A 25,726-nucleotide genomic window follows, 5' to 3' on the forward strand; every position below is an offset into this window, starting at 1 on the left:
TCCTTCATGGTGAGGACCCTTAAAACATTCATAATCTAACGGTCATAGAGCCAGCACATCTTTAACACACTGGGAAGTAATATGTAATTCCACACAGTCACATAAGCTGTTTCACAAACCAGCAGTGCACACATCAGTGGAGGAAAGTAATTTTTCAGAGACTGCTACCAAACAGCAAAGCTCTGTGATGTGCAACAGAGAGCTCATTTAATCTTCACGGGGAACACAGAATCATACAGTAGAAGATATAACCACCAGGGTAGAAAAATCTTAGTTATTTTATCTTTCACTTTGCTTTTCTCAATTCAGCACTGCTTCACAAAAAGAAAATCACAGGGGCTAAGGACATTTAATGACAGCATTTTGCTCTCTTGCCCTCTAACACATATTGCAAACACATCAAAAACTAAAGGATGCCAGTCTTGCACTGGCATCAAATAAGACACTGATTGGATTCCTCATCTCTAAAAAGGTAAACTACTTTTATTAAAAGATAATTTTTCATAAAACAAATAGTTCTTAAGATACAGATCAGGATATGCTGAGAAGATAAATGTATGATACATCAGCTGACACCAACAGACAACACAATAACTACTTATGTAATAGTGATCCTTGAACAATGCTAAACTCCTTCAACACAGCTCATTAAAAGAGTTCAAATATGCCAGCAAACACTCTGCCTTTTCTAATTCACAGAATGCAAATTAGTATCTTCCAGTGTCCTTACTCTAGGACTACAACACTTGCAGTATAACTTGCACAGATCTTTCTTACATTTTTCTTGAAGAGTTACATTTAAAACGTACAAAATGTTGGAGTGCTTGAAGTCAGATGTATAGGTTGGCTACTGAACAATGTAGCCAATGTAAACATTGGTAGCCTCCTACTCTCTCTTCATGTTTGCAAGCCTAATACCTCTGTAAGATTGAAGGCTTCTTACAGCTCAGAGAAGAGCAAAGTTCACTGTGCAGCATCTGAATCCACTCAGTAGTAAATTCAGGTAGCAAGGTCCAACTACCAGGCTCAAAACAACCAGCAGAACCAAATCTGCCTGGAAAAAATAAGTCAGAAGCAAATAGTGGAAGTACAGAGAACCTAACTTGACAGTACAGCCATGTGCAGGAGCTGCTAAGAGCAGCAGCTGCACTCAGGAACCAAAGGAGCTGAGAAAACCATGGTGAAAAAGAAACACAGGAACAGAAGGTGGGCACAGGCTTGAGAGGAAGCTGGAAGGAGTGCTGTGACACACGAATAACACAGAATTCTAACAGCAAGCTGCTACAAGAGCTAGCTTAAGATGGGTTTGGCATTGTGTAATGGTAAAATCCCCAGTAGCTGCCCTGCTTGGCAGAAAACTCAGTTAACTTGAATATCCCTTCATCCATCTAGCATTTCTTCTACATCCTATTGCATATGCTATTACAAAAGCACCATGCTAATGCAAGTTCTTATGGGCAATAAAGCCAAAATTATAAAATTCAATTTTCACGTGTTACCACTTGTAATCAACAATTTTTGACTATCACAAAATACTGTCCTTTGATGTCTCAGGTAAACGAATAATACAGAATGTAGCAGGTGAAATATCTACTTTCATCTACTAACAGGAGCAAATTGCTTTTTATTCCTGAAGAAGTTTTTATTAACAGCAAGTTGCTCATCATTTTGATATGGGGTAAAAATAAAAGACCAAGAACATGAAGCAATCAGAACTATTGTTGGAAAACTCTACAGCTCTAATAATAGCAAAACACCCCTGAAATAGGAGTGATGAGTAGACATATTGAGAAAAAGACAAGAAAGAAAATGAGCTATCACTTACATTTAAATACTATATTCTGAAAGAAGTTATTGAACTGTTCCATGTGAACTTCAAACATATATGTACATGATATAAGAAACTGCATTAAACACATTTAATGAGGTCATACAGGACTGCAAACACCACATCAACTGTGTTATACATACATTGGTCACAAAAATTACCCTGATGTTTAAGAAGAATACAGCGTGTTTGGCAAAGTTTTTTCTCATGACTACATCAAGCAGACCATGAAAATGGAAGGGGGGGAAAAAACCCTACTCTACAATCCTTACAGGTTATGTAGACAAATCTTGTACAAATAGATTTAAACATCTGTTCCCAGAAAGGGTTTCTGGATGTCAGTGAAAAAGCAGATATGTGCACCCAGTGAAATAAAGTATGTCCTTCATGAGTAGAAACCCTTTTGCCACTGCTGTGAGGCAAAGTCTGTAAAGCATGAAGATTAGAGCACAACTGATAGTCCTCACATTCAAGGAGAGGCATACAACATCAGAAGATAGCAAGTCTGGAGTATATAAACAGAAATACATTATTCCTGTTAATTAAATTGTAGGCCCCATTACTACAGGATGTTGTGAAGGATAAATGGGTTCTAAAAGAGATTAGATGAACTCACAGAGAACAAAAGGTCTGTCACAGAATATTAAACACAACTGTCAGGCTACAGCTGGGCCACAGAAAATCTAATATCTGTCTGCTGAAAGGTGCTGTGATATGCTTGAGAAACAATCACTTTATACACAACCAGGCTACTGTACAACAAATCTTCCTTCCTCCAGCTGGAGACAGAGTAGTGGGCTTGAGAGACCCTTCCTCTGATCAAACAGGAAAAGTTCTTTATCCACTCTTCCTTCTTCCACAGAGGCAGGTCTGCAAATATTGCCTTATTAACCTTTGAACACTTTGTCTTTATTTGGAAAATGATTCTCTAAAATCTAAAGGAGTTATGTGAACACCTGCAATCTGAGAGGTTCATTATATGTTACACTGACATTTAAGGTATTCTGGACAATTTCAGATCAATCCAAAAATTTGGAACAATTTATGGGGTGCCAAGAACCGTATCACCAGAAACTAGTAATTCTGTGGTACAAAGGATTTTCTTAAATCTCAGTAGCAAACTTGGTAAGAAACCTCGTGTGTACATGATGGCTTTAGACTCAAGGACATTAGGTTCAAATTGGACATGAACAGGAAATTCTTCCCTGTAACAATGGCCAAGAGAATCGGTGGATGTCCCATTCCTGAAAGTGTCCAGTCAGGCTGAAAGGGGCCCTGAGCTACCTGGTTTAGTGAAAGGTGTTCCTGCCCATGGCAGGGGTTGGAAGTGGATGATTTTTAAGATCCTCTTCTATTATCGTATGATTTTATGTTTGCAGATAGTTTGTTCCAGTACACATGACTAAAAACAGTTCTACAATGTGATGGCATTAAAAAAAAAGCAGCTATACACTACAACTGACCCACACTAATACTTCAGTCTTCTTTGAAATGCAAAACCTTTCAAGTTTACTCTTTGAAATTGCATATATTTGTATTAGTTACCCTGTTGGTCTGTGCACATAGCTTGAGCATGTGAATACAGCAAAGACCTTGTTCAAGAGATTCTTGTGCAGGGAGGAAGAACTCTCAAACAGCAAAGTTCAAGATAATTTCACTCATGCGGTCCCAAACATCATAATGCTTTGAAACCTAAATACCAATTTGCAAAAATCCCCATCTGATTAAATTAAAAATTCCTCAAAACAAAGTTTTTTTCCGTTATTTTTTTCTCCTTTACCTTAAGACAAGAAACAATTTTCATACAAAACTGGGCCTCCCAAAAATCTGTTCTTGTTTGTTTAGTCCTTTGGTTTTTAGGGTTTTTTTGAAATTCAATCATTGTTAGTACAGCTGGAAATCTTTACGTTCAGAAATAGATGTCCACAAAAGTGAGAAGACCACTGATTTTTACAACCATCACAGGAAAAGTGCTCTAGTTGCAGAGGAAGACAATTTTTAGATTAATTTGCTCTAAACTATTGTTTACAATGTGTTAATAATTCAGACTTTTTGTTTTATTTTTGCATCAACAATGACTTTATTAAGAACAATATAGTTTTTGGCTTCCTGCATGGAAGTTCCCACTTCTTTTTTTCCTCATGAGTTATTTCTTCATTGTGAACTAATTTCACATAGCCATAGAATCAGAGAATCACTGAATGTCTTGGGTTGGAAGGAACTTTAGAGATCATCTACTTGCAACCCCTTCCATGGGTAGGGCACCTTCCACAAGGCCAGGTTGCTGCGAGCCTTGAATCCAAATGTCCACTGACAGCACAGACCAACACAACAGACAACAAATACTTTAGCTGCATGTAGTAATTTTTTCTCCAACTGAAGTGAACAAAAAATAAGCAGTTATGCATGTTCTAAAATACTCTGCCATATGTAGATGAATAAAATACAGCATCAGAAGAACCACCATGCCTGGAAGTATTTAAAAAAATGAGCAGTCTGGCACTTAGTGATATGGCTTAGTGGACAGGGTGGTATCCAGCAGAATGCTGGACTTGAAGGCCTTGAAGGTCTTTTCCAACCTTAATGATTCAATGATTCCAAGACCCAGTATGATTTTTGGAATCCAGTATTTTTGGTAATAAACTGTACTATTCCTCTGAGGGAAATCTTATGCAGACAAAACCCTGAAGTATTTTACAGCAAAGCACTTTTCATGTATGTTAAAACACACAGACTCTGATTGAAGAGAGCCTGCAAGTGAATCCAAGTTTCCTCAAGGTGCATTGACAATTTGGATAATTCTTCCAACAGTTTTGGCTCTGATGAGAGAATCTTAAGATGTAACTGAAAACAAAAAACAAGCAGTTAGTGAAACAAATACAGATTAAAAAATTAAAAGACTGTTTCCCCCATTCCATTCCAGTGCTTTGATTTCAGGAAATGCCTCAAACAGGGAAAGGACTCTTTTCCTTCAATTCATTTCCTCTATTTACTGCCTCCTTTTGCTAATCTTTACAAGCCATTTTTCATGTATTAGATGGGATAAGGCAGAAAAATGCCTTAAATATGCTATGTTTTTACTAGATCATCTTCTGCCAAGGCTGCTGAATCTATTCTCATCACACATTCCCCTAGAGGGCAACTTTCTTCCCTTTCTGACCTGCATTACAAATTGCTTTTTAGGCTAGCAAAGGTTAGACAGGATTATTATTTTAATTATCCATGTTGCACACATCCAAAAGAATGATGCCAGCACACACTATAGTGATAGAGATGGACAAGGTCTCCTTAGGTGACAAACAGCAACCTTGTTAAAAGAGAGAGAAGAGAAACCTTCTGAACTTAATGCCACTTAATGGATGGAATATTTATTTTCCATGCTACAATTTAAATCTAGAAGCCTTGATATTGAGCTTTAGTCCAAAAGATAGTAAGTTCAGTCTGGATACTAGACAAAATTCATTACTGTGAATATGAGGCACTGGAACAGGTTACCCAGAGAAGCTGTGGATGCCCTGGTATTACATGTGTCTGAATGTTTATAACAATGTTTTCCAAGTAAACTGTTATTGATTGCTTTCACATTAATTTATAAATCAGAGTAACTTAAGCACTTGTACACCCAAAGGGCTTAAATCTTCTGCAAAACCACTTTCTCTCTAAGAGTAACTGTTACCCTGCTTTAGTAATTTTAAGTTACACACCCCCTGGAAATTTCATTAGCTCTGTGATACTCAACAGGTAACACAAGAAAAGCAGCCCAATGACATGGAATGTATGTCAGGCATGCAAAGTCTTGTGAGAAATCCAACAAAATGTCTAATTTATTTCCCAACCATTGTGTATTAAATTCTTTGCTTATTGAAGAAATAGCATACCTTAGTTTAACAATTAACAACCACTAAGAAGTTAGGAATGTTAAAAAAAAAATAAAAACAATTCAAAGTGTGGAATACGAGCACAAAACCTGTCTGGCAGGTGCCTCTTCACAACATCTTCTGTTTGGCAAGTTTTTCTTGACTGTCACCAAATGAGTTGCCAAATGATCCGATACATTAAGTTAGACATTCTAAACCCGTTCCCAACCAAAAGCACTTCAGATAATTCGAGCAGACAATTTATACATTTTTATTGTATAATCGCTATTTTAAATAGGACTAACATAAATTTTATAAGAAATTTTTTACCTTTAGAAATAGTGCCAGGTACGCCTGAGCGAGTTCAAAGTTGTACTTCTTGTTCAGCATCATCCCAATCATTCTCAGAAAGCTCAGCATCACCTCCACTGAGCCCCCACCTTCAGGGGCCAAACTCCGTAGTTCTACCTCAATATTAGATGGTCCCAAGCTTTTCAGTAAGTCAAGTGGAGCTTTATCTGTGTTAGAACATTGGGGGACATATTATCAGTAACATCTGCAAAACAGAATATAACAGATCCTCCACAAGACAGGTTTATTCTAAAATTCTTAAGCAGTGATTATGAATTTCAAGTTTTTACTGTTTCCTTACTTTCTTGTTTTCAACAAAATGTCTCCCTCTCTTTATTGTCCCATCACATACTAAAAGTACAGATGCACTTTATTTGTAATTGAAAAATACAAGTAACACCTTGGTATTTTTTTCAGTTTTCCCCCTCTTCTGTCTTCCTAGTTAAACAAAATTGCTAATTAACCACATAACACTGTCATTTCACATCTCTTGGCAAAAAGAATGTACATAGTTGAGATTTTGAGCCATTAACTGTGAATATACTCTGAAAGACAGAGAGCACTACTCTTACCAGGCATCTTTACTCTAGCTGACATTAAGCAAAACTAGAGATTTTCTGGTGCATCTAGCAAAATTATTCATTTTGTTAAATGAATGCCTGGAGGGTGCTAGGGGAAAATCTTTTTCATAGTAGAAATTAATGCAATTTACGAACTTCCTTCCTCTTCATAATTGTTCCTTCTCAGGACTTCTACCATCCCACCTGATCACCAATGAGGATTCCACCTATTTGCTTTAAAAAGGAAGCAGCAAAAATATGTTTGGTTGCAAAATGCAACTGGTAGTTATATAGTATCTTTTAAATGTATGTGATTAATATTTCTTTTGCTAAGAAGTTGCTAAGAAGACCAACTTCATGGTAACTAATGGTATTAGGCATTGGTTGATATTCCTCAAGTGGTACAAATCAGTATTTGATTCTTAAAAAAACAATAGCTACTTTTGAATATAACTTATTTTAACAGTAATAAGCAGATGCATTAAATATATTTTTTTATGACATTAAAGAAACGAAGCGTGGAACACGTTGTGCAGGTGGTACACACACAACGTGCCTTACACCAGAGGTGGCCTGAGGCAGGTCCACATGCCCAAGTACATCAGAGTGCACTTGTTCCTGAGCCAGCTCCACCAGGTTTTCAAACATTCACCTCTTCTGAGTGGCTCTGAGGCACTTCAATAGAACAATGTCAATCGAAATACTAAAAGTAAGGCAGAAGAAAACACCTTGTTTGTGACAGATAATAAAGTTCTGCACACAAAACGTTTTAAGTGCCCTTGAGTAAGCTGGTCATCTCCAGAGAGTTTAAGCAGGAGTAGAAGAATTCCCAACAGAACTGCTTTGTGGACAAGATACCATCCATTTACATTTGCAAGTCAGCTATATTAGCAATAATTTCAAAAAGTCTGAGTTTCAACGATTCTGTAGCATCACAAGACAAACAGCTGGTGAAAAACAGCTGGTGCATTCCACAGGTTGTTTAAGTGATTGAATTTCAAAATAAACTGAATGTTCAAAGAAATCACCTTATTTTTGTATCATTTATTTCTTCCTAAGCTTTAAATTATAGGGCAATGAAGTAACACTCTAAGTTCACTGACTGCCTGGTGAAGCAACCCTTGAAAGGAGAACTTGCTAGGCACATTATGCTTTTCATGTTTCAGTGAATCACCAGAGTATTCCTTACCAAATCAATCCCTTTCTTTTTTTCTTTCTTTCCCTAGCACTAACACATAGCACCTTTTCAGAGTGATATCATCACAGTTTTCAAAAAAGCTTAATGATCTTAGGAACCGAATCTTCTTTCTCCATAAGGGTTTTAGCCAGAATTGGGTTCCATGCTGCAGGACCAACGAATCTTTGAGCTGGCTATCTTTGTATTAAATAATTTTATTTACCTTTTATACTGTAATATGCATTTTTTTTTCCACATCTGTTACAATTCTGACATTAGAAACCACGTATGTATAAAATAAAAGCAGCATCAATGTTTTTAGTGAAATATTTCATTAACTTACATTCATTGGTACTCAGGGCTTCTTCAAGATGAATGTAGAAATCAGATTTCTGTGCCAGTATCCCAAGGTTTACGACCTTTGACTAGACCACAAAAACACAGCAGTGTGTCCATGAATATGCAAACACATTTTTACAACTCAATTACATTATTTTTCTACTGAGAGAATAAGACTTTGAGAAATAAATCAATAATACAGTGAGTTAAAACTGGTTCTTTAAAGTCTAGTGATTTAACCCAACATTAAAAAGCACTTGAAATTTCTTTTAAAATACACTATATAAACACAATTACATTGATTCTTGTTTTTACCTGGGTATCATTTTCCTCCTCTGGTGGAATGTATCGGGGTATAAGACCAGGAAGTGTTGGGATGAAGAAAGGTGCTGACTTTGGAACTTTTGGTGGCTCTCTTGGTTTATTTTTTTTCTGTTAATTAGATAGTTAAAATCATTATCATAATAGTAAGAGCATAGGGGAATATTTTGTTTGTCACGAGTTTAGCTTTTAAAATACTGTGAAAACTCTAAAGACTAACTGAAAAGTAAATACACAAGTAAAATCTTTTACCACTAATTATGAAGTTACTATTCAGCAGAAAAACAGCCCCTTTCCCAAATCCCAGGGACTGAGAAAAGCACCACATAGATTTCTAATGCAAAAGCTTGAAAAATATCTGAAAAGCAGGATCAGATTTCATGAATAAGTAAGTAATGCATTTCACAGAAATAGGGCAAATATATGGATGTATGCTATTTTTTGCACAGTTTCAGTACCTTGATAATATCAAGGTTGAGAAGATTTTTCCACCTTGATTCCGGTAATAAGGAAAGGGTCACCAGCTGCTCTCCCAGTTGCTCAGGTGAGACATATTCTATCATTTCATCACATGGCTCTTCATCTCCTGACACATCCACATCTTGTAGAAACAGATATCTTTTATGACCCTTCATACGCCACATTAATTTTTTAAAAAACCAAGCCAAACACTTTTATATTTTTACAATTCTTGAATAACAAATACATAATAGTTATACACCTAGTTGTTAACATAACATTGAGCTAAAAAGCTACAGAAACAATCTGTATTAGCCTTATGAAACATTAAATAATTTTAAAAGAGTATAGCTAAGATGTCGAATTTAATAAACAGATTTTAATAACTGATAAGATTTGTCCACTTTGATTGAAGTTATATAAAATCAGTTTATAAATTTATAAAAGAAAACAAAATTTTTACAGCTGCTCTTTCTGAATAAATATATACACAGTAATTGTAGTTCGACATTATAAAGCTGTGAAATCCTTGCATTTAGATCCTTGTACTTGGAATATTCACTACCTCATTACAACCTCTTCAAAGGTACGACTGAAGTGGCACATAAAAATGAAAAAAATCTCAACATTAAAGCACAACATCCCATAAGAAAAGTTATAATATCAGTCATTAGGTTTTCTCGTTATTTCCCGTGTGGTCTTGACCAAACATGTCTACTTTCCTTTCTTTTTGCAAAATATTACTTGGCTAAAACAACGAATCTAATAGACAAGCCTGAAACAACAAAGGAATGTAACCTATTAAGAGCCCTTAGCATCTAAACAGGAACTTTGCATTTCCTGAAGACACAAAGTGGATTAAAGCTTTCAGATGGAACCAGGACAAAAACATTCAAAGTTCTGGGATGAATTCCTATCTCCCTTATTTAAGTATGTAGAGCAAGCACGTGCTTGCTAGAGCAGCCATCCCCATGAGGCATGTTCTAGTGGCCAACAGCTAGGTGTGCTTCTTCTCCAAATGGAGATGCAAATGTAGGCACTCCAAACTTGGGCAGACGTGATCCCCATCTAGAGGACTTCTGATGCAAAATCACTTCTATTAATTTAGCAAAAAATTCCACTTAAGGCCTTTTTTTCACTGGGCACAGGCACATACCAGGTCATCTGAACCCAATTCTCTTGCCAGCAAGAAAATCACAATGAACCTGTGGCATACAGGCAGGGGAACAAACTGCAAAGGAAAAATAAAAAACACTTTCATCTGAGGATTACCTTGCATGGGGCAGGTGCTGGGGAGTGTCACCAAAGATGGTTCATAATCTGCAGGAAGGGGCCTTAATGACACAAGTGAATACAAAGAACGGTTTGACCTGAAAAAAATAAGACAGGCATTTTAAAAGCCATCTCCAGATGAATGGGAACAAGTACTTCAGACATAACTTACAGCACAGTCTAATTCTGCTGCAGCATGGCAATTCACCAGACTCTATTCAGGATTAGCTCTCCTCATCTACCAGATAAAGCAGGAAATGAAGTGTGGCAATAGACTCACCTGAACATCTGAAATACAAATGTTATGTTCAAGCACTATTGCCAAGAACGTAATAATAACAGGCTGCAGGACCTCAATGTTCTTCTTGAAGTGAGGGGCCCAGAACTAAACACAGAATTTGAAGTGGGACTTCACCAGTACCCAGGAGAGGGGCATTAATTGTCCTGGTCCTGATGGCCAAAAAGAGTATTTACCTGTGTTACACAACCCTCAATATCAAGCAGTTCTTTCCAATGTATAATCTAAATCTGTCTTCTTAAGTTTGAAGCCATTCCCCCTTTTCCTTCACTCCAGACCTTTGCCCAAAGCCCCATCCCAGCTCTCCTGGAGCCCCCTTAGGCATTGGAAGGGGCTCTAAGCTCTCCCCTGAGCTTTCTCCAGGCTGAACACATTATGCAAATATAAATGATTCATCCTGTTTTCATAGGATTTTAGGGTAATACTCTCAGCAAACTTTCTTCAGGTTTGAAACATGCACAAAAATAATTCTGGCAAGTTGCTTCTTTTGTCAATACAAACCAGGGCTCGGTAAAAATACCTGTTTTTAAAACAGCTGTTTGTAAAAACAGCTGTTATTCACAAGGAAGCACTTTTACTTAACCACAGGAAGGCCTAACAACTCAACATTCCTCAGACAAAACTACAGTCAACATATATAACCTGGAATAATGGGAAAAAGACCCAAGCCATTTTAACTGTGTTGCTTCAGTACTGGATCTGAACAGTCATTTGTTTTAAAGCTGTATAAGGAGGAAACTGAATGAAATCACATTTTACTTCTGTGCTCATTTATCACTAACAAAGAGAAATAAACACAACTTTTATATGCTGCTCAGAAGTCTTAGACAAGAGTACAGGACAGGAAAGGCACTTCAGAAAGAAGCACTATTTGAACAAAGACATTTCAAAGCAGAGGGGAAATGGAGTCTAGGAAAAACTACGAATGGCATAACAGGAACTCTTAAGAGTAAGAAACATTTAGAAAAAGGAAATAATTTAAAATATCTGAATAAGTAATTTAACTGTGGAAATTTCATTACTTAGGAATCAGAGCAATACAGAACACCTGTCCTAATTAGAACCAGAGAACACAAAACACTGGAGATGATATTTAACAGGGTAATTCTCAATTTGCAATAAAGGTGATTAAAAGAACTCTGTCCCATCCTAAATTCTGAGTAGAAACAGATTACATACTCACCACAAATAAATTCCAAGATCATCCACATGTGCTGAAGCCAGAAAATCTCCTGTAGGGGACATAGTAAGGCTCACAGCTGCAGAGTCGACCAAAAAACAATCTATGAGACTATGGAGAAGAAAAAAAAACCAAAGAAATTATCAACAAGAAAAGCTTGTTTATCTGCACACATTTGAATTACACCTGAATGCAAACAGGCCATTAGCAGTATGGACACAAACCAGGGTAGTAGAAAAATCCAAATATATTATATAAACAAAGCAAGTGAACAGCACTGTGCAACAAACCCCTTGTCTCTACAAAATGCTCTAAAATCAGATAAAGCTGGCACCTCCTTAGACATCTGCACCCTGGAGAATATGCAATGAAGCATTCAACTCCTTATGCCTAACACAGACCTTTTACTGTCCATAAATTCTGTATTTCCATTTAGCCCTACTTGCCCAAACTGACAATTACTGCTCTCAGCATACTTCATCTGCACCTGGTTAATACTAGTATGTACTAGTTTCTAAAGTAAAATATTAACTGTCAAATGTTAAGTTTGATTATCTGCAACACTTTTGGCATTACCATATCTTCAGCTTCATAAACCTTATTCCTTTGTAATTTTTTTCATGATTGCAGAACATTGAAAAAATACCATGTAAAACAAAGTTAAAATACAACTATAATAACATTAGAGAAACATGTTATTATGCAACTATTTAAACAATGAAACATTTAAGTTCTGCATGATGCACTTTCTAGCAGACTTCCACTCAAGCTTAGGTTGACAGCATTGCTTGTCTCTTGCTGAAATACAAATTTCAGTTACTTCAAATTTTAAGTTAAAGCTTAATTTTACAACTAGTTCACCAAGAGAAACAAGAAGAACAACGAAGAGTGTGAATACTTTGTCCTTGTTTACAGCTCTACAGCCCTGTTCTGCTCACTAACCACAGAAAAAAATATTGATGCAACACAGAAGTTTAAAACATAAAATCTTGTGGGCGTGTATTTTCTTAGCTACTGAGCACTACGGTGATGGTTTGAAAGAGCATGTCAAAAATAAAAACCTTTTTCCCCTGGAGTATTTTACACCCTGTGCATGTCCTTAGACAGATGCTGAAAATCTCAGGTAAGAGAAAAAGCATTCATTGCTTTCAATATAAAATATATAAATACTAAACCCATAAATCCCAAACTTATATCAGATACATTTTGTACACACAGTGCACAATAGAGAGAAAAATTTACCCTAGATACTTTCTCTTAGTTTCAAATCCATCTTTTTATGGATTTAGGGAAAATCCTTACCTGTAACTGAGAAATTCTGTTCAATAAATCAACCACAAAGAGCTCCAAAACAAATTTAACAAGAAATTAAGTTTTTCTACTTACTGAACTTAAATCATGATTAAAACTACAGGCTTGAGGGAAGGAGGGATCAATCTACTACAGGAAATAAGACACACTTGTATTTTTTACTCAAAAAATGAAATTAATCCTGCTTTGGAGCTGAAGGCATTTACCTTTATGCTTCCCGCGTAACTGCAAAACTGTGACAATGGAAAGTACCATGTTGTGCTTACATTTAACAGGTCTCCTATGCTATTTTCTCTCAAGTGCCTCATCCATGAACAGTCAGCTCATACCCCTGATTCCTCAATTTGTCTATGCAAGCTGCACAGCAGAAAGAAATATATGCATAATGCCTGGGCTCCTGCTTGCAACTTTCTTTACACAAAGTTATAATTTTTTCCCAGTTTTAAAAAAGCCCTCTGTTAAAAACATGCACTAGGAAAACCTACAATGCATTACATATGGACAGTTAAGCATCACTCTCAAGTAAAAACAAATGTCCAGTTAATAGGTGTTAGGGTTATTAAAGTAATTTATTAAAGTCAGTTGGTAATTTTTGTAATATTGGATTCTAGAAACATATTCTCCATCTTTTTATAGGAACAATATCAAAGCTGAGGCTTTGGAACACACAGTTCATGAGATGTTTTCTGTATTTATCAGCCACAGAGGTAAAGCAAGCATTAAGCCTTTTATAAAAAGCTGTTCTCCTTTTCAATACACTCCTCTGCCTAAGGGAAAACCTTCCTTTTACATACTGGAAGGATAATTTAACGTAATTACATTTAAAACCAGGATTTGTAATTTATCTGCCTAGATTTCAGCTTGACCCGAATTTCAGAGACAGGAGAGAAAATATTTAATTTTTTTTACACGTAAAAGAGAACTACTGTCAGACTACATTTAAAAAACATTATAAATAGATTCTTGTTGTAAAGTATTATGTTATTGAAGAAATGAAAAACAGAAGAAACTGACACTAGTTAACACTGCAATTTTTTGTAGGCATATTAGTTTGCAAGGCAAAGAGTGTTAAAAAAGATGAAGACCAGAGTGCTAATTTCTTTCCATCTAGACTGGAAAGAAGACAGTTAATACCCATCCTGTCCTATTTTACACTAGTGGCTCTCAATTCTTTCTTAAGATGCAATGCACTTCTGGCAGTAAAATGAGAACTTTTACAGCATACAAAATTATTTACCAAACTGTGTCAACAAAAATAATCAACCAAAATGAAACCTTTCAGTTTCATTTCAACCAAATCTGCATACTGCACAGCACTACCTTAAATTTAAAAAAAAAACCACAAATCTATCCGCTGTGCTGCTGAAAGAATGCACTGGCAGAACGCAAAGTTACTTCTCAGTATTTATTTTTTTTTTTTCCTGGGCTCCTGAACTTCTTGTGTGTACTTGCCTACTTCTCAGCCAGACTTTATTCTGGGAGAAGACTACTCATCATGGATCATAAGGGAGTATTTTTGGCAGTTGCAAGTACAAACAAATGAAAAATATAACTGATGCAAAGCTGTGCTGTGTTGTTAAAATTAATGTAAGTGAAAACAGGCTTCTCTTTACAAAACCAACTGGAGTACTGCATCCAACTCTTGGGCCCCCAGCACAAGACACATGAAGTTAGAGCAGCTCCAGCAAAATGACTCAAGGTCTGGAACACATTTCCTACGAGGAAAATGAGAGAGCTGTGGTGTTCTCCACCCAGGAGAACAGAAGGCTCTGGGGAGACGACCTCGTGGCCCTTCAATACTTAAAGACAGCTTACAAGAAAGACTCAGAGAGACTTTTTAACAGGGCCTGTGGTGACAGAACAAGGGTCATGAAAGGCCATCGGTTCAGATCAGATATAGGGCAGAATTTTCTTATGATGAGGGTGGTTGAGGCACTGGAACAGGTTGCATAAACAAGTAGTGCATGGCCCAGCCCTGGAGGTGTTCAAGGCCAAGCTGGGGCTCTGAGTAACCTGATCTAGTAAGAAAAATTCCTTTCCTCATCAAGACAGCTGGACTAGATCTTTGCTTCCAACTCCAACCACTCTTTGATCCTATGAACACTTCAGCATATCACAGTGCAATTCACATTAAGCAATCTCTTGCCCTTTAGATTACAGTGCTGCTTCCAGACAAAGAACAAATTCACACTCATGCACTCACTCATGGAAACTCCAGGCAGCATCAACAGATCTTCAGCACAGTGTTGTTCTGTAGACTCAGAAAAAGACATGCATTTCTAGCACTGGACACAATTTAAATAGTGGGCAGAGTTTTTATATCATGTGCACTTTTGACTGTCACATCCGGTGACAGATAATCAAGCCAGAAAGCTTTCTGTCATTTATCAGAAGGGATTATTTCTTCTGCTGTATGCTTTTAAATTGACTCACCAGCCAGAGGGAAGGTCCCAAGTCTTAATGGAACAGTCCATTGATGAAGTTATCAGCCAACGACCATCAGGACTGAAAGTCTAAAATAAAATAGTCAATTTAGTGGCACAACCAGTAAGCCAGTCCCCACAGGAGGCCTTGCCAAGATAAAACCCTGGTGAAATGGTATGGCCATGAACCAAAACTGACAACAATACTACTGGAAGTGAAGAAAGAACAGAACCAGAAGGTTTTTAAGAATAGGTTCAAACATAAAACACAAGATGTATCTCACTCTTATTCAAAGCACTTCAGTCCTCACTTTTATGTTCATGTTGGAAACCTATTTCTAAGCCTAAAGTTGAGTAAGTCAAGTAAATACTATTTTAGTAGCATTTATAAAAAATGTACTGCATAATCTCAGATGTTTTCAGTTTGCTCATCTTTTTTATATACACAGCTGAGATTTTGGCACAATTTTGCTCCTCAACGCAGTTTTATTATTCCGAGTGCTTTGTTTTGTTTGATTCCCAAATCAGCTTGTTGTTATAGCTAAAATTTATACTTAAATCACAAAGGACATTCAAAAATAGATGGCAATTTGATCACTTTACATTTCCATATGGCTAAAACTGCTGTGGAGCTGAACTACAGCTTTACTGTTCACAGAGTGAACATAACACCAAATGATTTAATACATGCAGAGAAATCCACCATCTGTAAAATATGTTAGGTATCTGTGTATGGCACTTGTTACAGGAAAGGAGTTAACAATTACCATATCATTAATCTGTCCATGGTGTCCTGAGAATGTCCTGACAATCTTCCTGGTTTCTATATCCAGAACACTAATAGTGAAGTCATCAAAGGCAATTCCAAGAATACCACTGCCAAAAAAAATCAACACACATGAGAGGGAATACTCAAGAGACAAAAAATAAAAACATCCTACCACTGCTCCAGGTATCTTTTATCCTAAAAATAGCAAGTCTTATATTCCCTCAGCCTAATAAAATGTCCTGCCATCCTCTGTCTACTAGTCAGTTGTATTTCCAAGCATTAGAAGTATAAATTCTAATATATTCTAATTAAGATACTGGTTGCCATTCTATATAAGTGTGTTCATCATAACAATGTACACATGAAATAATTTCACTTTCTTACCTGTCTCTGTGAAGCAGAATTCCACTTGGAGAAGAAGGAAGTTCAGTGGAATAAACCAAATCTTTCATTTTGAATTTCCAAAATTTAATTAATCCTTCACTACCAGCTGTGATTACCAGCTGGTTCAATCCATCCACTGCTACCCCTCTAATAGCCCCTTCATGTGCTGCAAATAAAGAAAAAATAGAGTACTATTTCAGAATTTAAACTTAGCATAGAAATCAGCTAAATGCCAAACACTATTTTGTTTAGCTTTGCCTGACTACAATGAATGATCAGCAAGCATATGACAATCTGAAAGCCACTTGACAAGGTGCTCCAGCATTTTAAGTTTTTTTTTTATCTCTACAGAAACCAAATTTATTTCAAGTAAACACCTAGAATACAAGTAAGAAGTGCAATTGAAGCTGAGTGTTAGCTCCTATTTCTACTTTCAGTTTGGGGAAATTTTTGCGATTGTGAGATTTGAGGGACTTTTTGAATCATTTAAGGAATGCCTCCAAGAGGACCTACCACTCCAGACAAAATTTACAACTTCAGGCACAAAGTCTGGGAGTTTTCCAAAGCTACTTCACACTGCAGTGTAAAGACAAGACATAGCTCCTCTGGTTTTGGATCAATTTTATCTCTTAATCTATACCTAGGGCTACTGGCTGATAAGCAAAATTGGAAAATTCTTCTCACTATCAACCAGTGATTTTATAAAGAGACCAGTTCATGTTTGCTGAGCTAGATGGCTTTTATAAATTTAGTAAATCTTAAGGACTCGGCAGGACTCTTTTGCTGTTTCTACAACAAAATAATTCAGATCATGAGTGCCAAAACAACATGTATGAGAGTATATGAAATATGCATAAAATATAAATGCATGAAATATATATGTATGCAAATCTAAGAGGAAATGTCAGGGTTTGCAGTTGGGTAATTAAAAATAACATCATATGCAAAGAGCTGGACTTGCTTAGGGCTTCAATTTTCTTTTCATTTCTAAGCAGGGAGCATGAAACAGATGGGAAAATTTATCTAGGAGACGGAACCCTATAAAACAAAAAGTCAAATACTGGAAATGTGACTATCTCAAAAAGAGTGGAGGCCACAGCATCTCATTTAAGTGCTAATCATTGTGGTAACTGACAATTTTGTTTTAAATAAAACCAAGGATATGCTAACATCAGAGCTATTAAAGTTATCAAGGATCCTGTCCCTCAAGTCAGGTTTCTGATTGTAAGATAAGACAGGGCAGCATAATTAGAAAAACTGAAATGCATCCCAAATTCAACTCAGAATCTTCATGATCTTCATTCAACTCTGAATTTTCATGATGACAGAACACAAGGTGACTGTTGTTCTGTTAAGTGCCAATATTTAGGAATCCTAGGAGCTCTTACCCGTTTCTTTGCCATAACGGCCTCTGTGAATGCCAGACTGCATGTTATACACATCTACCCGTCCAGTTGACATCCCAATTACAGCAAAGTTACCACACGAGGTAATGTCAACTGCCTTTCAAGGGAATAAACGAAAAAAATCAATCAACAACACAAAACAACTATAAGAACCATTCTTTAGGTGTCTGTCAATTAGAAAAGTTGTTAGAAGGTACATATAGCATATTGAGAATATAAAACACAAAAACATTTTCTGAGGAAACCTGCACAGAACAAACAAATTACATCTCAAGAAAGCAGAGGGAGAAGCTCTCAAAATGAACAAAGAATCAACATGCAATAAATATGGCAATGCATGGTTGTGAAAGATAATGAAATCCTAGCTTAGGGATTCATCAGAAGCCATAGGTAGCAATATCAGCACTGTAAATTAAATAATAAAGATTGCCACAAATTCAGTCCCTAAGACAAACTGTAAGAGTGGCAACTGCATGTCTCTTTCAATGCCTACGTTACTAATACCAGCCCAAATTAGGGTGAGGTCACAGAGAGTTTAAATAGGAAGAAACAAAGAAACAATGGTGAGATGTCTTTGGAAAGATACAGTCCAAAGAATCCAGTAGTCAAAAGAAAACTGAATATTTACAATTCAATTTATCTAACACCTAATTAGTAAGCATAATGTCAAAAAACCAAGACACAGGAGCTGCATGAACCCTTAGCAAATAAGGTGTGCCACAGTAACTACCAGCTTTAAAAAGCTTGTAAACTTCAGCAAACATCTGTATCCCCATCACTGTGTGTTCGACCCCATGTCATTGTATCCAGCTCAAGCTGTAAAGGATTTCTGAGGCAATATCCTTCTTGTGATTTGGAAATACACTTCTCTGTATGGCCAAAAAGCCCAGAATCTTCAGCAAACTGCATTCTCAGAGTAAGTTAAGCAGCACAGGCATACAGACAAATCTACACTGCTGTGACATAACCAAGGCGAACAAACACCAACCACCTCTCTGAGCCAAAAGTTAGTGCACCTAGCCTGAATGTTTAGGGAAAAAGAACAGCTTTCCATAAGTCCATAAGCATTACAAACCAGCTCACTGGACACAGTGCTTTTTCATTCTAAGCATTATTTCTGTACCAACAGGAATCAAAATAGCATATAGTGTGAATCTGAAGAAATCTTATCCTAAGTAAACTTACTGTTGCATATATGTCAGTAGGTTTGTGTTTGCTAAATTCTTCTGGCCTCAGTTTGTGAGCTCCCATGGAGGTTTTTTGGTAGTTCCAGGTTGTACAGGTTATATATCCCTGATGGCAGGCAACAATACCATCCCAGTCACTCTGATGTGCCACTTCTGCAAGGTAACAGAGTAATTACTGTAGAAACAGTAATTCTAAAGTCAACCTTCAGCTCTCCTGATATTTTAAAGTACCTTTAGACAGAACAGTTCATATTTTGTGCTTTTGTTGCACACTCAAAAGACTAGCATTCAGAAATAACACTGGGCAAACAGTTGCACATGTGTAATGTAAATAAAATGTGAATAACAAAAACTGTAAATCCAGATTTTTCAACATAGGAAACAATAAAACATCCTCAGAAGAGAAAATAGCTACACTTTTGACAAAAGAGATTTCCAGTCTGAAGAGGTCATTAATTCAAAGAAGCACCATTTTAATGAAGCAAAATAATAAATCTGCCTAAAGAAATTAGATTTATTATTTGCATACTGAATTACAAATGAATGGATTATCTGAAATTCAGCTTTAAAAAAATGACTAAAATAAGTGTACTGAGGACTCAAAATCAACTGTAAGTTTAACTAAGACTTCCTCAGCTGACAAAGATCATCCTCCACCTAGCCACTGGTTCTGCACCTGGAATAATATGTACATCTGTAGATTTTGGTTCTCATGCAGGAGATTTTCAAGCCAAGAGCCAGGTAATGATATTTAAAAATGAAATGCTCTTTTTGAGATATTGGAACAGTTTTCCAAGTCAAATGCAATTTTTAACTGTCACTCGCTAGCTCATGAAAGGCCACAGAATCATCTAGATACAGCACGTGCTTCCAAAACAATAGTGTTTCTAGGGCTAAAAATGACATTAATACATGAAGATAATATATTCATGTTTAGTTTGCAACCTCTGTCAAAGACCACTCACCTGAAGCAAAGGCTGTAATTGGTGGAAGTGCCATCGTATCCAGCTTAAGGCCTTTCTTTTTTGATTTCTTTTTATTAATCGAACCTTAAAAATAGACATGAAGGGTCTCAGTCTCATTGTCAGAACTGAGAATAATGGTTTAAAAGGGACTGTTAACAAAATGCAAAGCTCCTTTTAAACGGAGAAACATTTGGCTTAAATATACACATCCCTGTTCCCCAGGTTTGTAGAGCTAAGAACACTTATAGTTTCTGTTAAAATTCATGTAATGCTGAGCAAATCACCAGCCTTTTATATTCACAGCTGTGAATTCACTACTCAAACTACTTGTTCCAGGATCTTGTGCTGAAATCCTGAGGCAAAGGTTCCCCCATCACAGCTAAAAACACGGTCCCGTAGACATGACTACATAAAGCAATAACTAGCACCCAGACCATTCAGTAGCCGAAGAATCTTGAATTACAAATTTATGCCCAAATTCATTTTTATGCATCTTTTCAAACAGGTCCAAATACATATATAACAACATGGACAGATACTTAAAACTAAGTATCTGAATTGTTTCAGTCTTTCTGATCCTTGCTCTCCCAAATAAAAGTGTTCCTTAACCATGTCATGATGTGCAAGATGTGTTTAAGTCAAACACTACAATGAATCAAAGGAACTCAAGCCAAGATATATGAATTAGCTAATAATTTAGTCAATTGAACAGAATGGAAACAGGGTAAAAAGTTGCAATTACATATGCTGAAATGTCAGCTACTGTTTTCAATATTTTTAATATAAAAGTCATGCACAGTGTTTCCCACAGTGAAGTGACATACACTGCCAGGATCAGAAATCTCTTTTTTAAAGTATAATCAAATATGAGAGTACACTTACTGCAGGAAGGACTGAGTTTGCAGAATAACTGAGGTGATTAGGTTTTATAGAACAGTTGAAGTGAAAATAAGGCCTGTCTAATGTTTACATAAATGCTTTTTGGGCCTTCTTTTCACCAGTGGTTGTACTTTGACTGAAACACTTACCACGTCCTAAACTTTTATTGAACTTTTCATGCACTGTTGAAAAAGATCGCAGTGTTCCATCTTGACCTAAGAAAGTATTAGCACAGGGCAGTGAATGACAAAAATCAACTTTGCTATTTGAGCAAAAAAAGTAAAAGGTAAGGAATAAGCAATTTCAAATACTGTAATAAAGTATTTATGAAAAATTCTGGCCCAAGAATAAATACAGATACACTCTAAGTAGCGCCTAATTTTCTAGGGCCTACACCCCATTCCTACAACTCTGCCTCATACATTATCAGAATGTCTGCTCTTCACAGACATCTTTTCCATTTCAATTCCTCTGACTCTGTAATGTCCATGACATTAATGAAATTTTATGAAGTTAATTTGAGGGGATGTCTCTTCTGTGGAAACCAGTAGCCCATGAAAGGCAACCCTAATCCACTTCTGCTGCACAAAGTTTTACCCCTGTTAAAAAAAGAAGCGTACAAGGTCTCTCAGCACTGAAGATACATCAGATCTCAAAGGCTAAGACCCTTTTCATTGTAAACGTTGTTTGTGCCCTCTCCACTGCAAAAGCAAATGTGAATATGTGTTAAACAACACTTGATTGAGACTGTGGTTTGTCTGGTGTGAGCTGAAATACAGACAATAACTCATTACATGAATGTGAGTCACTAGTTGGATGATCAGGAAGATTTTAGTACAGATAGTGTAATGTTTTCAAAAGTAGCCCATACAGACAATTAATTAGCTAGGAGTAATTAGAGACTAAGTGGCAAGTCTCTATCACCTCATCACCTAAGTGGGTCTGGGGTCAAACATGGTCTGTTCTAGCACTTCACTCACCTAAGAAGTCTTTTCAAATATGCTAGTTTCTAGGGAAGGGTAGCCACTTATGCACTTTTTACACTTTTAGATTAGTATCTCAGTAAAAAGCAACCTTGAAAATACATATTACAGACACATGTAAGCTGTAATATATTACAAAGACAATGAAAGCCACAAAGCTTGACCAAACCAGTGTAAAAAGCAGTTACTAAAAATCAGGTACTAAATGCATTATGTTGCTTATTTTTCCCCTGCCACAACCAAATTTTTCGAGTTGTTACAGATTTCATTCTGACCATCTAATACTTGCTCAGAAGATAACAAAACCATTTTTATTACTCAAATATGTAAATATGGATTATAGAACAGCTCCTTTGCACTTCTGCTTTCAAGTACTCTTCAGCTTGCTGATATGTTACTCTAGGGAAACACTAGTTTCCTACTAAAGGAGGAAAATTCTAGTCAAACACTTTGTTACAGTAATAAAATACACTGTTTATGTTAGCTACATACTATGTTTTATGACAACATACAACACTTGAAATATAATCTCATGTAAAACAAAGACACTTAGCTCTGCACATTTTCTTTATCACAACAAGAAATCAGACTGAAGAAGAATGGCGATTCATACCTGCACTGAGAATTTGCTCTCCATTTTGTCCATGATATCTGATTTTTGTTGGTGGTGCACTATGTCCCATTCGGCTTCTCAATACACGACCTGTACCACCAGGCCCATCAAAAATCCAAACCTGCACCCCAAAATAAGCACAAAAAGCCAGGCTGATAAACAGTGCCTTGTCAATAACTGCACCTCTTCTCAGTAGAACACGTTTATCTGGGAGCTGGTGCAGCCAGCTTCACACACTGGCCTTCAGCCTTAACCCTAACTAAAACTTTGGAAGTTTCCATCCCATCGCCTTATTTGTTTCCTGGTATTCATTCTGCCCTTCCACCAAAGCCTAAGTGGCATCAGAGGACATGCAGCATGAGGGACTTTATCAACAGCAACTGCTTATGATCCAAAACATTATCAAAATGGATCAAGATTTAAGAGAATACTGGGATATAAAGTGTGGCTCCGGAAAAGTGGACCCAAAGCTTTGTTCTTCAAGGGTACTACAAAGCAGTGAATGAAACAATGACAACAAAACAGCAAATCTTTACAGTTCACTACAGTCCAAATGAGACCAGCAATTTGAGTTTTGTTGCATTGGTTTTAGAGACCAGCAGCAATTGTAACTCACCCGCAGAGCATTATCAGCACCATTAGTTATAAGGAGTGGCTCTCCAGGGACAAATGTCATGCCAGCTATTGCTGTGGAATGGGCGTCTTGCATCTGACACATCAGTTTCTTCTCTTCTAGATCCCACAAAGCAATGTGTCCAACTGGGCTACCAGCTGCCATTACTGGGTGTCCATCTGCTCAAAAAAACAATAGTTCAAAAGGTTCCCTTATCGCCATTCAGCTCATACCTACTGTCTTGTCACATCTTAAAACTGATGCTAGAAAAGTCTATAACCACAAGGAAAAAATCTCAAGTTGATGCTAGAAATAATCGAGATTTTAACAGAAATATTGTAGGATGTCTATCAGAAAAGGAAAAAAAATTCATTGATTAAAAAATTACAACTTTTTCATATATCATAGAACAATAAACTCTCTAAATCCAGCAATCAGAGCTAGAGATTTTTCTTGAAAACACGTTTCATATTGACACAAAAGACTCTTTTTCTACTTCCCACAAGTCTTTCTACCATTTTCTCCAGTAGCATTCCTCCTCAACATGATCTGCACTCAATCTATATTCTGTTAAGATTCACAAGATTATTCAAATGAAAGATTAGATTCAGTATCAACAGCTCTGTAGGCAGGATCAACACTAAAGTAACTAGTTTTAAAAATTAGGACATGTTTGTTAGACAAGAAAAAGCTATGAATACAAGTTAAGATTTCCCTGTAACAACCATTCAGTATTCACCCAACTACTAACATTCTAACGTTGTCTGGGAGGGGAAAGACACTGCTGAACAGCAGGTATGGACACTAAAGCAGGATGTACTGATTACAATACCTCTGACAAGTGTGTACTGTGTTAGTATACTGTATGCCACTTTCTGTGCAACAACACAAGAAAATGCTATAAAACAGCTAGCATGACAAAAATACATTATCTCGCTTATTACTACCTTTTCTAGATTACCCTTCAGCCTTTGAAAACTGAAAGTGTCAGCACAAATTTGGTTCTGAAATGTTTTATCACAAACTGTTCTCCATTTCAATAGTGTTAGTGCTTTCATAAATGTTTTTACTAAAAACACTAGGACTTACCAGTACGAAACGATATTGCTGTGATGGGACCCCAGTCCTGTTGAAATTTCATCAGAGTTTCATCAAACTTAATATTATGTACAATGATATGACCAGATACAAGGCCAACAGCAACAACATCCACTGCTGGAGCCTGCAAGAAATGAAAAAATTCTGTTTGCAGAAGTTGGAAATCCTTTGGAAAACAGATCACTTTCAGTGTCTAGCAGCTCTGGAAGACCATCATACACCCTGCCACACTCCCCCACAGTCACAAGTTTTACCCTAGACAATGCTGACCATTTTCACAGCTGTCATCAATGCTATGGCTAAGTTTTAACTTACTTTTAGATAGAAAAATCTTTTACTGAATCAAGAAAATCTACATTTTATCAAAGTAAAGTCTGAAGTAAAACAAATTTGGCAAAAAACTACAAGTCTTCATGATACTCATGCATCATGAAAATTCTGTGACTTCATGACATCATTCAGTGAAGACTATGGATGTGATGAAAACAAAACAGGTTAGATGCTAAATGCAACAGAACTAGGAAAAGAGGAAGAGCAGGAACCTTCAGTCAAGACAGGCTCACCACAATTACCTGGGAGAATGCATGTCATCTTTACTGATGTCATTTTAAACAGTGTTTTAACTGCTGTTCTTGACAAGCTACATTACGAAAATAAAAGATAACAAAAAAATACTAACTTGTTCAAGAGTTGTGACTGCTAAGCCCCATCCTGGAAATGAGTAAAGGAGTTTGCTGTAAAACAAACATAAAAAACTCATAAATCAGTTAACCCTTGGGGATTTTCCATGACACAATGGTCGCTTTATATGTACTCATACAGGAAAGTACATCAGCTTTCTGTTCTTACAAGTAATATAAAAGGCAGAAAAACCCCAGTGATACTAAGAAGCAAGGTTAAAAATAAAACTTATGGCTAAATTTTATTGAAAAAGCAGTGTTGTGTACTAATACCACAACAGTGACATAACTACATGCCATGAACAAATTAAACAAAAGAAACATCTATGACACCATGGCAAGCTGAGTTAGGAGAATGACACACTGACTTAACATGTATTTGCAGTATGAACATTAACATGCAGTGAAGCTCACTGTACCTGTAACTTTCATGATCTAGAAAAGCAGCTGCTCATGGTAGGAATGAAATACTGACATGATGCATGATGATCTACTGGGACATGCTCAGAGACAACTGCATGTCTATGCATCTCTTACCTGAGTCTAAGGCTCAAATGCTAGTAATTACCTCCACTCTACCTGCCAGCAATTCCTTGGACCCACAACAACCAAAAAAGTCAAGCTTGGAATATGGGAGGCAGGAAGCCTGAACATGTTTTCACTATTATTTCAATAGCTTTCATGTGAAAGCTATGTGATTCCAAGAAATTAAAAAAAAAATAAAAAAAATCCTGAACAACCCCTGACATTTTGCAAGGAGATTACTCTTGCAA

General features: G+C 36.6%; 1 protein-coding gene across 2 annotated transcripts in view; it reads right to left on the reverse strand.

The window, feature by feature from the left end:
• Positions 1–463: 463 nt before the first annotated feature.
• The window catches only part of WDR36 (WD repeat domain 36), a 32,951-nt gene continuing 7,688 nt past the window's right edge, over positions 464–25,726 (reverse strand). For both annotated transcript variants that reach the window (XM_085566122.1, XM_021524786.3), the window contains exons 6-23: positions 24,953–25,007; positions 24,265–24,397; positions 23,179–23,354; positions 22,563–22,683; positions 21,116–21,181; positions 20,088–20,171; positions 19,121–19,275; positions 17,918–18,032; positions 16,530–16,695; positions 16,144–16,252; positions 15,387–15,466; positions 11,646–11,753; positions 10,165–10,262; positions 8,892–9,034; positions 8,428–8,544; positions 8,117–8,198; positions 6,016–6,203; positions 464–4,672 (exon numbers count right to left, since the gene is read on the reverse strand). In XM_085566122.1, the coding sequence (XP_085422248.1) occupies positions 4,523–4,672; positions 6,016–6,203; positions 8,117–8,198; positions 8,428–8,544; positions 8,892–9,034; positions 10,165–10,262; positions 11,646–11,753; positions 15,387–15,466; positions 16,144–16,252; positions 16,530–16,695; positions 17,918–18,032; positions 19,121–19,275; positions 20,088–20,171; positions 21,116–21,181; positions 22,563–22,683; positions 23,179–23,354; positions 24,265–24,397; positions 24,953–25,007 (2,146 nt within the window). In that variant the 3' untranslated portion in view covers positions 464–4,522. The remainder of the gene's footprint in view (positions 4,673–6,015; positions 6,204–8,116; positions 8,199–8,427; positions 8,545–8,891; positions 9,035–10,164; positions 10,263–11,645; positions 11,754–15,386; positions 15,467–16,143; positions 16,253–16,529; positions 16,696–17,917; positions 18,033–19,120; positions 19,276–20,087; positions 20,172–21,115; positions 21,182–22,562; positions 22,684–23,178; positions 23,355–24,264; positions 24,398–24,952; positions 25,008–25,726) is intronic.

The sequence above is a fragment of the Lonchura striata genome, chromosome Z, assembly GCF_050655825.1.
Source record: "Lonchura striata isolate lonStrDom1 chromosome Z, ASM5065582v1, whole genome shotgun sequence".
NCBI lineage: Eukaryota > Metazoa > Chordata > Aves > Passeriformes > Estrildidae > Lonchura > Lonchura striata.